The sequence below is a fragment of the Dendrobates tinctorius genome, unplaced genomic scaffold (assembly GCF_039654945.1).
Source record: "Dendrobates tinctorius isolate UK_male_01 unplaced genomic scaffold, ASM3965494v1 ptg000090l, whole genome shotgun sequence".
NCBI lineage: Eukaryota > Metazoa > Chordata > Amphibia > Anura > Dendrobatidae > Dendrobates > Dendrobates tinctorius.
This window is the reverse complement of record NW_027361758.1, coordinates 12,770,160-12,783,329: the sequence shown is the minus strand read 5'-3', so window position 1 is coordinate 12,783,329 and position 13,170 is coordinate 12,770,160. Positions and strand designations below refer to the sequence as shown.

The window sequence follows — 13,170 nt, the reverse complement described above, 5'->3', positions numbered from 1 at the left end:
CCGTGGCTCTGCACGGTGAGATCCACCTTTGACCTACCCGGAAATAATACAATCAGTTCCGGGTTGTACATACGCAAGCCCCATATTTTGGTATATTGATGAGCGACATGCGTGTTAGGAACTAGGTCAAACTGACCCGTAAATATCAATACATGTTCCTGTTAACACATATCCATCCCCCTGGACTTTGCGCGTTTATCATCAAACGCAGTATAATACGGGGGTAGGGTGGGATTATCTTTACACCCGTGACAGGGGCGTTATCTAAATCATGATAGGCGTACTCGATGTGAGGAAATGAATGAGATACTCTATAACCAATGGGTGAGTCTTTTTGAGTCGGGACATGCGCAGTAGCGTTAAGGGGGTGTGTCCCTTCATAGCGTCCGGGGCTGGCGAACGCTGTGGCGGTAACTATAAAATAAGGGCTATCATGCCAGCACATCTACTATACCACATCAGGACACTATTGTTATTGAGATCGGCCCTCCTGATGAGCCCAGATGGGGCGAAACGCGTCGAGGCGCTTCACGTATATGGCAGATGGCGTGTGACATGATGAGTATCTGCAGCATTGATCACTGAGTGTTTGAATTATGTATCTAATGGCACCGTATTTCTAATTTAGTGGCATGTTCATTGTCATTTTGCATGCAAATTTTTGGCTATTTAGTGATTTATCATTTGTGGAGTTTGCATTTTTGTGCCATTTGGATCTAACCTCATGTAAATGATATTGGATACTCTATATGCTGTGGACCTTCTCTACTGTATCTATTTGATTCACGTCACCACGATGCCACCACCTTAATGCCAGTATACTAATGTGTTCCTTTTGTTTTTAACCCTTTTGGGGATTAGGGTCCTCCTTATTATAGTTGATCTCTGTCTAATGATAGGGGTCCCTTTAGTATCGGGGAAGGGATCCCGAGTGGCTGCAGGGTTTATCAGGGTCCCTAGGGACAGCCACCGTTGAGCGGGGGCGCCACAACGTTCCCCCTAGGGTGCCAACCTCCGCGGTAAGGAAGGATTGAGCGTTAGACTGTATTAGGGACTCCTAGGTAACCCCCATTACATGTTTTTTGTAATTGGATGTTAATGGACACGTTGTTGTTTAGTTTTGTTCACTTTGTGGTGTGACCTTTGGTCTTTTAATAATAAAGTATCGTTTTTAGGCCTTGTGGTACTCCACTTGAAACCCTTTTCCAATTGGATGTGCAACCATTTATTACCTCTGTTTGAATACGATCACTGAGCCAGTTATGAATACACCTATTCCCATACTTGGTCATTTTATCAATAAGGATAGTATGAGATACTTTCAAATGCTTTGCTGAAGTCGAGATACACTATCCTTTTCTTCTACTTCATTTTAGCATTTATGGCCTCTTTCCACCTGGATCTTAACAGATTAAAACTTCTGACTTGTGTCTGTGAGTTGCACAAACCATCCAGGCAACCAAGGGTACATGCTTACCCCATCTGTAGGACATTAAGACTATGTGGACACGTATGCAGAAAATTTCTGCATAAAAACCGGACTCCTTCCCAGAAAACGCGCGTTTTTGCTGCGATTTTTTTTTTTTCCGCGTGACCCCAGACACATAGAAAATAGCTAGAAATGCCGAATTTTCTGCGAAATTAATGAGCCTGCTTTTTTTTTTTTACCGCAAAGCTTTTTTTTTTCGTGGAAAAAACGCATCAATATGCACAAAAAGTGCAAAATGCATTAAAATGAATGGGAAGCTTCTTTTAAGCGTTTTTTGAGCGAATTTTTTGGTAAATCCGCAGGAAAAACGTGAAAAAAAACGCTGTGTGTGAACACAGCCTAAAGGGGTTGCACTGTTTGCCTCTTGTAGACTCTGTATTTCACTGTCTATTAATGGCTGCAGAATGAGTTAATGGGATTGGCCACATTATAACTATATTATTAATGTTTTGAGGACATTATCTTGTGGCACTTACTGTTATATAGATATGACAGGTTCTCCTCGTACTCGTTAGTGCAGCTTTCCTTTCAGATTGTACAACTCTCCTGTACATAAAATGGCTTCTGTTGTAGGAGCATGTGACCAGACCGGTCAATTAGTCTTATCCAATTGGAAACATTACATTAGAAAACTGCAATTCTATTGGAGGAGGCTGATGAACAGGTCTGGTCACATGCTCCTCCACCAGCAGCCATTTTGTGGACTGGAGAGCTGCGCAGTCCGTGAGGAAAGCTGCACTAACAAGAGCAGGAGGAGAACCGGTCATACCTATATAGGTAAGTACCAAAAAATGTTGCATCTGATAAGATAAAGATAATGTGGCCAACCCCATTAACAACACATTCTGCAGCCAGCAACAGGCAGTGTAATAGAGGCTATAGGAGGAAAACAGTGGAAATATTTTTAATGAAACCCACTTACTAAAAAGGTTTTTAGCCCCAATTGCATGAATTTAAGTAAGGGCAAAAACATTCCCAAAGGTTGACAACCCCTTTATGTAATTGATGGACATACATACCAAATGTCCAGGGCATCTTCTTTATGTCATATTTTTATGTAGTCAATGTCTGATACATAATAGTGTATCATTTGTATATTCATTAATACAGATTATCCGAGAAGTTTTCCAAGCGGTAATATGATCAAATAAAATTTTCCATTATTAATTTGCTGAGCTGCACTAAATATAAAGTGATGTTATTAATGTACAAAATGAGCCCATCGCTTAGAGCTAGGAGGAGTCGCTGAAACAAACATACAGGTGTAAAAGAAAACGTGATGGAAAGGGAGCCGCTATTTCTGCTCATCAACCTGTCTGATGTACGGTTTCACACCGTCACACAGCCAGCAGGGTGGAGTCGAAGGGGATTAGAGACAAGGGGGGATCTAGTGGTCATGATCTGCTGGAATTCTGTTCCATGAATAAATCCTCGTACTGTGAAAGTATTGATCATGCAATTTCCAGTTTGGATGAAGTATAGGATAAGCTATGGTGAAGAAATGTAAAGCATATAGCATGAAAATATATTATTTCAGAGTGTTTCTGTAAAATTACTTTACTTGCTTGATAAGTTTGGTTTTAGGGACTGACCGGTAATTATTAGCCTAACGGAAAGTCATGTAGTCAACCTTACTGTACCTTAAAGGGGTTGTCTGGGCTTTTCACATAATCTCAGTACATATCTGGGCTGCAGAATGGTGACAATAAGTTATTTACCTTCTGTCACCAGTTTGCAGGGTTTTCTAGATATCACTCTCTTGCTTCTGATCAGAACGTCCAAGGGGGGTGGTGTTCTGGCATTGAAATGACAACTGGTCGTTTCCTCCTACTCTACTAAAAACCTGCCCTCTATAGCAACAACCCCACCCTCCATAGCAACAGGCCCTCCCCGTCCACATGAACAAGCCCTCCTCACACAGTATCAAATCCTCCCCCTCTAGCAGCCTCAGTGCAGAGAGCAGCTGCTCCTCCCCCAGACACACGCTGAACAGTGATCTATGGAAAGTGAAACTTTAGTGAGGAGGGAAAATCGTCCTGTATTCTGGGCCACTCCATGATTAAAATACATAACTCACTCATTATCAGTGATTCCTTCCCTCAGTGTCCCAGGCTGCTGGCAGTAATGGGGCTTGGGCTAGCAGTGATGGGGCTCGGCTGCTGGCAGCAGTGAGAACAGACTGTGTGATGGCCAGTGATGGGGGTCCGCAGCTTCTAATCTGCACAGGGGATGGCAGTCACTGATGTAATCTGTTGTGTGACAAAGCCTCTGCTGTGTGAATGAGACTGCTCTGTGTCACTGATGTCTTCACACAGCAGCAGGGCTTTTCTAGAGTTCTACTGTTGATTACCTATTTTAAGGTGGATTTACACAGAATGACCACTCGTAGAATTGATCTGTAATATATCATTTTGTACACACAGGCTGTCACTGTTCTCCGTAGAACATGACCTGGTTACACAGGATGATCATTTTGTACACACAGGCTGTCACTGTTCTCCGTAGAACATGACCTGGTTACACAGGATGATGTGCTGCCGAGAAAAAAATGATTCATTTATTTATTTTTTTTAAGAATGATTTTTGCTTGTTTGGGTGATTTGAGCAGTGTGAACAGGCTGTCAATCATCAGGAAATGAGCATTCCTTGGAATGCTCGTTCTCGATATTCGTGCAGAATAAATGTACCCTTTTGCATCATGATAAAATTGGTGGCCCACTGATCAGCTCTTTACATCCGACCGCTGCTGGAGCTGTGAACAGTGAACAGAGGGGAACAGCACACCTCCGATTACTAAGTAGTGGCCATTGCAAAGTACTTCTGCTTAGCTCTTATTGATGTGAATAGACTCCATTGTTGTCTTATAGGGTAGCTACCCCCAGTAAGTTGCCGTAAAGAGCCAGCTTTCTTTCTTTTATTCAGAGAGCGTTGGATGGCCTATGAGTCACCCAATACCATCTTGGAGATCTCCACAGAGAAGAGTATTACCCTTTTCACCTTCATAGTTGAAGAGAACATGTTTTAAAAGGCAGACTTCAGTGGTATGGCAAGATGCTCTTGATGAGTTAAGAAATGTCTTAACCCTGTCTTAATGAAAAGAATGTCGGGTTCATGTTTAAGATGTTGATTCCATTTTTTCTCTACTCTAAAGGAACAAGCTTATCTTCCAATAAAATACTGTGACAGAGTCACTGGTGAAGTGATGGAGGGTAGATACGTGTCGCTCCGAATGATGTGGTCAGTGATGTAAAACCAGAGTAGATTCCTCCAGCACACTACTTGTTGAGAGGTTTAAATGAGAGTTATGTTATGGGCTGGTTTTAGTGGACCTCCATAGAGCGGGTAGGAAGGGGTCCACTGTATCTCCACCTGCAGAGTCCTGACAGGACCTGTGTCATGTCAGGATCATGTGATCAGTCACATGATGGAGGAGTCACAAGGTCTGGGCTTAAATGGCTGAAAGTCAGAGCTTTCGGTGTTCAGTATTTGCCTGAAGACGGAGTACTCCAGTAAACCTGAACAATGTGTGTTCTGCCAGCCGTGAACAGGAGGAACCCCGCCCACAGAAGAACTATGTTTGTTCTGCCACCATTTTGTTATTTTCTCCTGTTTTGCCCAGAGGGCTGTATTTTCTTTATGACACCTTGGTTTATGCTGCCTACAATAAACCAAAGGAAGTTCTTAAAGCTGCAGTGTACCCGTGTCTACCTCCATGTGTAGTCGAGTGAGCCGATCTTCCACAATACATACTACCTTCTTGCTATGAGCCCGCAGAAAATTTTATAGAGTCCATTGTTTGCGAGCATAGTAGTATTGGACTTCTCACAGGCCTTGATGGTGTTTTCTGGAACAGAGCGTGGTCTGACGTAATTTAAAATAATAATGTAGTGTGAATTGCAAGTCATTACACATTGCCATCTTTGTTACAGTTTTTTTTTTGTTTATTGCATTTATTTGGATTTCATGTGGGTTTTGGCAGTTGTAATAGAAGAGCTAGAATGGATTGCAATTGATCTCCTTTTCGCAAGGTCTGGCCACATGCAATCAATCTCCTCTTGTTTTAGTAAATCCTTTTTCCTCAAGAGGATTGGCTTCGCTACAACATTCTCCACGAATTACTCTGCTTAGTCAGACACATCAGCACTGAATTGCTGTGAAATGTCAATGAATCATCCACATGATAAAGGCTAAGCAGGGTGCGAATAAACGCACATTCACCCAATATATCAGCTATTTTTTTCTATTTACCATGCATATTCATACTTATAAGAGAATGTTATTGACATCATAAGCACAATCATAAAATTAGCAATTTGATTAAATTCTTTCTTTACTTGTCCATAAACCTATATTATGATAGCAAAATAGTTACCAATGGTCAGCTGGAAAATGGGACAAAAAAAATCTGTCGATTCAATTTTTGTCATTCCACGTATTATGTAGCCCCAATACATTATGCAGTCATTCTAGGGTGAAATCACACATGCAGGTTTTGGATTTTTTAAGAGATGGGATTTCAGGTTCTGTCTGAAGGATCCGAATGTGGTTGATAGTCGGACGTGTTGGAGCAAAGAATTCCAGAGGATGGGGAATATTCGGGAGAAGTCTTGGAGGCGGTTGGGTCTGGAGCGAATAAGTGTGGAGGAGAGAAGGAGGTCTTGGGAGGACCGGAGACTACGTGAGGGGAGATATCGGGAGATTAGTTCAGAGAAATATGGAGGAGACAGGTTATAGATGGCCTTGTATGTCAGCATTAGTAGCTCAGGTCCTTTGTTCTCTCATATCGCTCAGGTCCTTTGTTTGTGCTCTCATATCGCTCAGGTCCCTTGTATGTGCTCTCATATCGCTCAGATCCCTTGTATGTGCTCTCATATCGCTCAGATCCCTTGTATGTGCTCTCATATTGCTCACGTCCCATGTATGTGCTCTCAGGTCCCTTGTATGTGCTCTCAGATCACTCAGGTCCCATGTATGTGCTCTCAGATCACTCAGGTCCCTGTTATGTGTGCTCATATTGCTCAGGTTCCTTGTATGTGCTCTCATATCGCTCAGGTCCCTTGTATGTGCTCTCATATTGCTCAGGTCCCTTGTATGTGCTCTCATATCGCTAAGGCCTCTTTCACACTTCAGTTTTTTGCATCAGTTCCAATCCGCCAAAAAGTCAGACAAGCGGATCCGTTCTTAACTGATGTGAATGGATGGCACAGGATCCGTTTTGAGAAGGAAACGCTGCCCCGGGGAGAAGAGAGAGAGAGACAGAGAGAGAAGAGGGAGAGACAGAGAGAGAAGAGAGAGAGAGAGAGAGATGGAGATGTTTTGTCCGGCACCCAGAAAGAATTTCGGGTTAGATGGAGATGTTTTGTCCGGCACCCAGAAAGAATTTCGGGTTAGATGGAGATGTTTTGTCCGGCACCCAGAAAGAATTTCGGGTTAGATGGAGATGTTTTGTCCGGCACCCAGAAAGAATTTCGGGTTAGATGGAGATGTTTTGTCCGGCACCCAGAAAGAATTTCGGGTTAGATGGAGATGTTTTGTCCGGCACCCAGAAAGAATTTCGGGTTAGATGGAGATGTTTTGTCCGGCACCCAGAAAGAATTTCGGGTTAGATGGAGATGTTTTGTCCGGCACCCAGAAAGAATTTCGGGTTAGATGGAGATGGAGATGTTTTGTCCGGCACCCAGAAAGAATTTCGGGTTAGATGGAGATGGAGATGTTTTGTCCGGCACCCAGAAAGAATTTCGGGTTAGATGGAGATGGAGATGTTTTGTCCGGCACCCAGAAAGAATTTCGGGTTAAATGAGTGTCTGGAGGATCCGCCAGAGAAAAAAACATTACAAGGTCCGTTTTGAAATCACAATCCGCCACTAATGCAAGTCAATGGGGAAAAAAACGGATCCTCAAAAAAAAATTTGAGGATCTGTTTTTTGCAAAACCTGGCGGATTGTGACTGATTGTAAAAAACGGAAGTGTGAAAGAGGTCTCTCTCTCTCTATCTATCTCGCTCTCTCCTTCCTTTTCCAGGCTGCCATTCCTTTAAAAATCCTTCATTTTGCGGATCCGTCAAAAAAACGGATGGATGGCATCCGTTGTCATCAGTTCGAAAACGGATCCAGCATCCATCCTTTTGGCGGATTTTGACTGATACAAAAATACTGAAGTGTGAAACAGGCCTTAGGTCCCTTGCATGTGCTCTCATATTGCTCAGGCCCCTTGCATGTGCTCTCCTATCGATCAGCTCCCTTGTATGTGCTCTCATATCGATCAGCTCCCTTGTATGTGCTCTCATATCGCTCAGGTCCCTTGTATGTGCTCTCATATTGCTCAGGTCCCTTTTATGTCTCTCATATCGATCAGGTCCCTTGTATGTGCTTTCATATTGCTCAGGCCCCTTGCATGTGCTCTCCTATCGCTCAGCTCCCTTGTATCTGCACTCCTATCGATCAGCTCCCTTGTATGTGCTCTCATATCGATCAGGTCCCTTGTATGTGCGCTCATATCGATCAGCTCCCTTGTATGTGCTCTCATATCGATCAGGTCCCTTGTATGTGCTCTCATATCGCTCAGGTCCCTTGTATGTGCTCTCATATTGCTCAGGTCCCTTTTATGTCTCTCATATCGCTCAGGTCCCTTGTATGTGCTCTCATATTGCTCAGGCCCCTTGCATGTGCTCTCCTATCGCTCAGCTCCCTTGTATCTGCACTCCTATCGATCAGCTCCCTTGTATGTGCTCTCATATCGATCAGGTCCCTTGTATGTGCTCTCATATCGCTCAGGTCCCTTGTATGTGCTCTCATATTGCTCAGGTCCCTTGTATGTGCTCTCATATTGCTCAGGCCCCTTGCATGTGCTCTCCTATCGCTCAGCTCCCTTGTATCTGCACTCCTATCGATCAGCTCCCTTGTATGTGCTCTCATATCGATCAGGTCCCTTGTATGTGCTCTCATATCGCTCAGGTCCCTTGTATGTGCTCTCATATTGCACAGGTCCCTTTTATGTCTCTCATATCGCTCAGGTCCCTTGTATGTGCTCTCATATTGCTCAGGTCCCTTGCATGTGCTCTCCTATCGCTTAGCTCCCTTGGATCTGCTCTCCTATCGCTCAGCTCCCTTGTATGTGCACTCATATCGCTCAGCTCCCTTGTATGTGCTCTCATATCGATCAGGTCCCTTGTATGTGCTTTCATATTGCTCAGGTCCCTTGCATGTGCTCTCATATCGCTCAGTTTCCTTGTATGTGCACTCATATCGCTCAGCTCTCTTGTATCTGCACTCACATCGCTTGTATTTGCACTTTGTTATCCCAGCCTGAACATGTAGTATAGTTACCCACATGATGCTTTAGCTGAGTGGGATACAAGACCTCAGCCGAGTATCCAATTAATTATGCTGCGCAAAAAAATGAGATCACTTGGGACAAGGATTTAATTTAGAAAGTGTTCTGTTTGTTCCATGAAGTATTTTAATAATGAATGCTCTTCTGCAGCTTAATACGTCTAGTGTTGAAGCATCAGACATAATAATAACAAGATGAGGATAGCCTTCAAACCAAATACATGTTTTAACCCCTAGAATAAAAGAATCACAATCCGCACTCTAGCTTTGCTGCATTAAACCTCCCAACTGTCTCCACCTGGGGCACGTTAGATGGAATGGCCTGATATGTATAGCTGAGATTTCCATCATAATGTAGCTACAGCCACTAAGCTGCAGATGGAGGCCATTATGGAAACCTCTTCGTTATGTGGTACATTACTGACGTTATATAATGATTTGGTATAAACCTAGTTATTTAGTCTGTATCTATCTTCTCTTACAGATTTATCCAGCAACCAAAGAACTTTGTGTTCATTGCTTCATTCTTGGATAGAAAGGTATGAGGAAAGGGTATTCATGACTTACCATCTTCCTTTTATAGTAAGACATTATGATATTGATACTACTAACGTGTACCAGACTGTAGAGACCTGTAGATGGAAGAACTAAGAAAATCTAAATCATCTTCATACCTCTTCTGTGATTCTTCTGTACAGTCTTCATGGTTTTAGGCTACTTTCACATTAGCGCTTTTTAGGGCTGCGCGTCGTGCGCAGTAGAAACGCATGCAAAAACGCATCATGCGTTTTGCATGCGTTTGCTTTTTTAGGCACATGCGTTTTAACCAGTTTCAAGCCATGTTAACTCTTAAAACGCATGCGATTTCAAACGAAGGCGTGCGCATGTCCATGCTGCTGCAGTTCTGCTGCAGATCCGCAGCGGCAAATCCGCTGCGGATCCGCAGTAGTAACCGCACCGTGTGCACAGAGCCTAAAGATTTCCTGTGAACTACAAAATGACCTCATCTATTGTACACGATGACCTCATCACCTGACCGCTTTGCTCCGCTCCCCATCCAGCACCCTCATTGTTAATTTTTATGTGTCTCCAATGGTGCTAAAGCTTTTATTTATTCTTTATATAATAGAACAGTGGTATAGTAGACAACTACATACAGTGATTTGCTGCAAGGTTATACATTTCTCTTGACTCACACCAACTGTCTAAATTTATAAGACATGGCATATTATAGACTGACCCTCTGCAGTATGAAAATACATTACACCAGATACAATAAGATTGCTGTATACATCACATAGGATAGTGAGAGTCTGCAGTATGAGCAAACATCACATAGTATACACTGAGACTGCTGTATACATCACATATGATAGTGAGATTCTGCAGAATGAGCATATATCACATAATATACACTGAGGCTGCTGTATATATCACATAGGAGACACTGAGACTGCTGTATATACATCACAAAGGAGACACTGAGTCTAAAGTATATACATCACATAGTATATGCTGAGACTGCCGTATACATAACGTACAATATACTGAGACCTTTCTGCATGCATGACACAAGATGCACTGAAACGTCTGTATACACTACAGAAGATGCACAGATTTGCTGTATACGTCAGATAACAGCAGTTCTATCAGATAACAGACATAGAACAGCAATTCTATGTCACTGATCTGTTTCTTGTTATTAAAAAAAAAAACCAAAGCAGTGAAATTGAAATTCACTCCCTACAACCGCAGAAGCATCAGATGACTATGAACCCAGAAATGGGACATCAATTAATACAGAATACATGAGGCATGCACAAGAACCCTTATATTGTTCTTTAAAATAATAGCTCATGATGCACTGTGAATTAGTGTTTGCAGGAGTGCTAAGGAAAACATTTGATGGCAATTCCCGTTATTAGAGATCAGCGGATCACTTTACTTAACCCCAGTCCAAGACAGTGTTCCCCAAGACCATCCGGAATCCCGATCACCTCTTATGATTTGCTGTGCTGGAGCGTTGTCGCCTTTCTAGTGCACAGATGAGATCAGGTCAGGCCGTTGAATTTAGCACAGCACCGAAGGAATCCTGAAGGTCAGAAAATGTATACAGCTACTGTCCACTGCAAGAGTGCACTGACCTGAACTGTGGACTGGGGTTGTGCAAAGCGATCGCTCATCTTTACCCATTATCCTAATGACCAATGGTTAACGTTGCCATGATTTGGAGAAGATGGTTTTAATTTTGGGTCATGGCGGAATGGGCTATGCTGCAGAGTGGGTGGCCGGGAGCAACGCTATGCCAGAGTTAGGCTAGGATGCATCATTCTCAGGACAGAACTTTCCTTCATAATACTAGTCCCTTTTAGGCTCCTTCTTTCCTTCTTTAGGCTAAAGAATGTGAATGTTTAGTATGTATATCAGTGTCCTTTTTGGACAAAATGCATAATGTGCCAACCATTTGTGCCGGTGTAAGAAAATCACACAATCCCAACTGGTACAGACACACAAGATGAGGAACGCCTCCAAATCATAATCATTTATTGACCTCGTTGTCAGTTCCTTGCACACTTGAGAGCCTGTATGTGTTGTTACTGGCTTCTTTCTTTTATCTTTATGTATGGTATATGGTTAATGATTAAGCGAGAAGATAAAAAAAAGAATGATATTCAGCTGTCCGTTAAGGTAAAAGACCTCTTTGCATTCCTAGAGCACAGAGAAGGCACACGCCATATGTCAAGGTCTAGAGCTGGCATGTTTTGACTTTATTGTGTATTTGTAATAACCAGAAAGGCTGAGGGCTGGGAGAACTTTATGATCTGTAAAGCAGGAGGAATGCGGCTCTTAAAGGCCTATACCTGCAGACTGTGCCGGGTGAATGTGGAGCAGTGCAAGCTACAGCTGTGACCTGCAGGATGGCAATGTGCGCTAATGCTTTATATGTGTCTCTTTCAGACTGTGGCCGATTGCGTTCTTTTCTATTACCTGACCAAAAAGAATGAGAACTACAAAAGTCTTGTAAGAAGAAATTATCGACGAAGGGGGAAGGGCCAGGTAAGACATCTGTGGTTTTCTTCATCTTCACCCTATCGTAGCGGAACTTGCTATAAAATGCTACTAGAGTCACTTTTGGCTACAAACATATAAAAGATGCATTTACACAACTGGGATTGTGATCCATATTTCACCCGCTCTGTTTTCAGAATTATGAAAATGAATTCTGTGTGTAGAGAATAAGATCTATAACTGTACTAATAGAAAAATATTCTCCAACCTCCTAAATGCAACTTTCACTGCTGTGGCTGCAAAGCAAAAACTAGATAGAAGCGTCTGCAAACATTGTAAACGTGAAGATGGAACGGGGCACAGCTTTATTCAGAGTGTTCTTCAGTTAGTAATGATTATAAATGATGGAAGAGGGCATGAACAATAAAATGAAGATAACAGACCGTATAAAGGACCTTGTTAATAACCAGTGATGTCATTCCTCGAGGAGCATTGCAAGGCTTAAAATAAGCATCCTCACATTGGCATGCCAGGTTTGGCATGTCACTCTCCACAAGGAGAAACCTTACCCCTTGCATCCCAGTCAGAAGACTCTCACCCAGCCAAACCAGATCTCATACTTTGCACTGATGAGGGGCAACACCCTGAAACACCGGGTCTGCAAACTGAGATTCTGGTTTGGATTTTTGTCCTAAGTCATGTGGGTTGATATTGACTTTAATCATTGCTACTTCCAATAGGTGGCACTCGAGTTCTAGAACTCTTCCTCTCTGAAGAGACAGTTTGCATACATTATACCTTCATCATAGCATCACTTTGTGCATTATTTCTATGCCGTGATTTTACTGAGGGTTATCCATGTGACATCACAGAAGTGTTGGACTGGAAAGCCAAGGACCCACCAGTAACCAACTCCACTTTTCAGCTACATGCAAATTTGACATTATCCACTATCACAAATTTACATAACAAGGAACAATATACTTAAAAGACAGCATGTTATTCATTTAGCAATCTAGCCAGTTCAAAGTCAAAGTACTGCTCATATAAGAGGGTCGTGGCCCACTCTGTCACAGGGGCCCACCGGAGGATTCTCCTGTTCTCCTGTTGGCCAGTCCAAGCCTGCATCACAGTGTATATTAATTCTGGGCTGTTACATAACTGTGAACCTTACGACTGACTGGGCTGTGACATCATTGTTTGCATTATTTCTGTGCCGTTACATAACTGAACTTTATGATTAAGCTGTGACTTTACTGTGTGCATTATGTTCTGCCATCACTTACATTATCCTTGTGCTGTGAGAGCAATGTGCGTTTTCCTACTATTGTGATATCACTT

At 42.7% G+C, this 13,170-nt stretch overlaps 1 protein-coding gene across 15 annotated transcripts in view; it reads left to right on the top strand.

Annotated features, from left to right (window-relative positions):
- NCOR2 (nuclear receptor corepressor 2) overlaps positions 1-13,170 on the top strand; it is a 545,344-nt gene that overhangs the window by 330,411 nt on the left and 201,763 nt on the right. For all 15 annotated transcript variants that reach the window (XM_073586135.1, XM_073586128.1, XM_073586134.1 and 12 more), the window contains exons 13-14: positions 9,305-9,359; positions 11,779-11,877. In XM_073586135.1, coding sequence (XP_073442236.1) covers positions 9,305-9,359; positions 11,779-11,877 — 154 coding nt within the window. The remainder of the gene's footprint in view (positions 1-9,304; positions 9,360-11,778; positions 11,878-13,170) is intronic.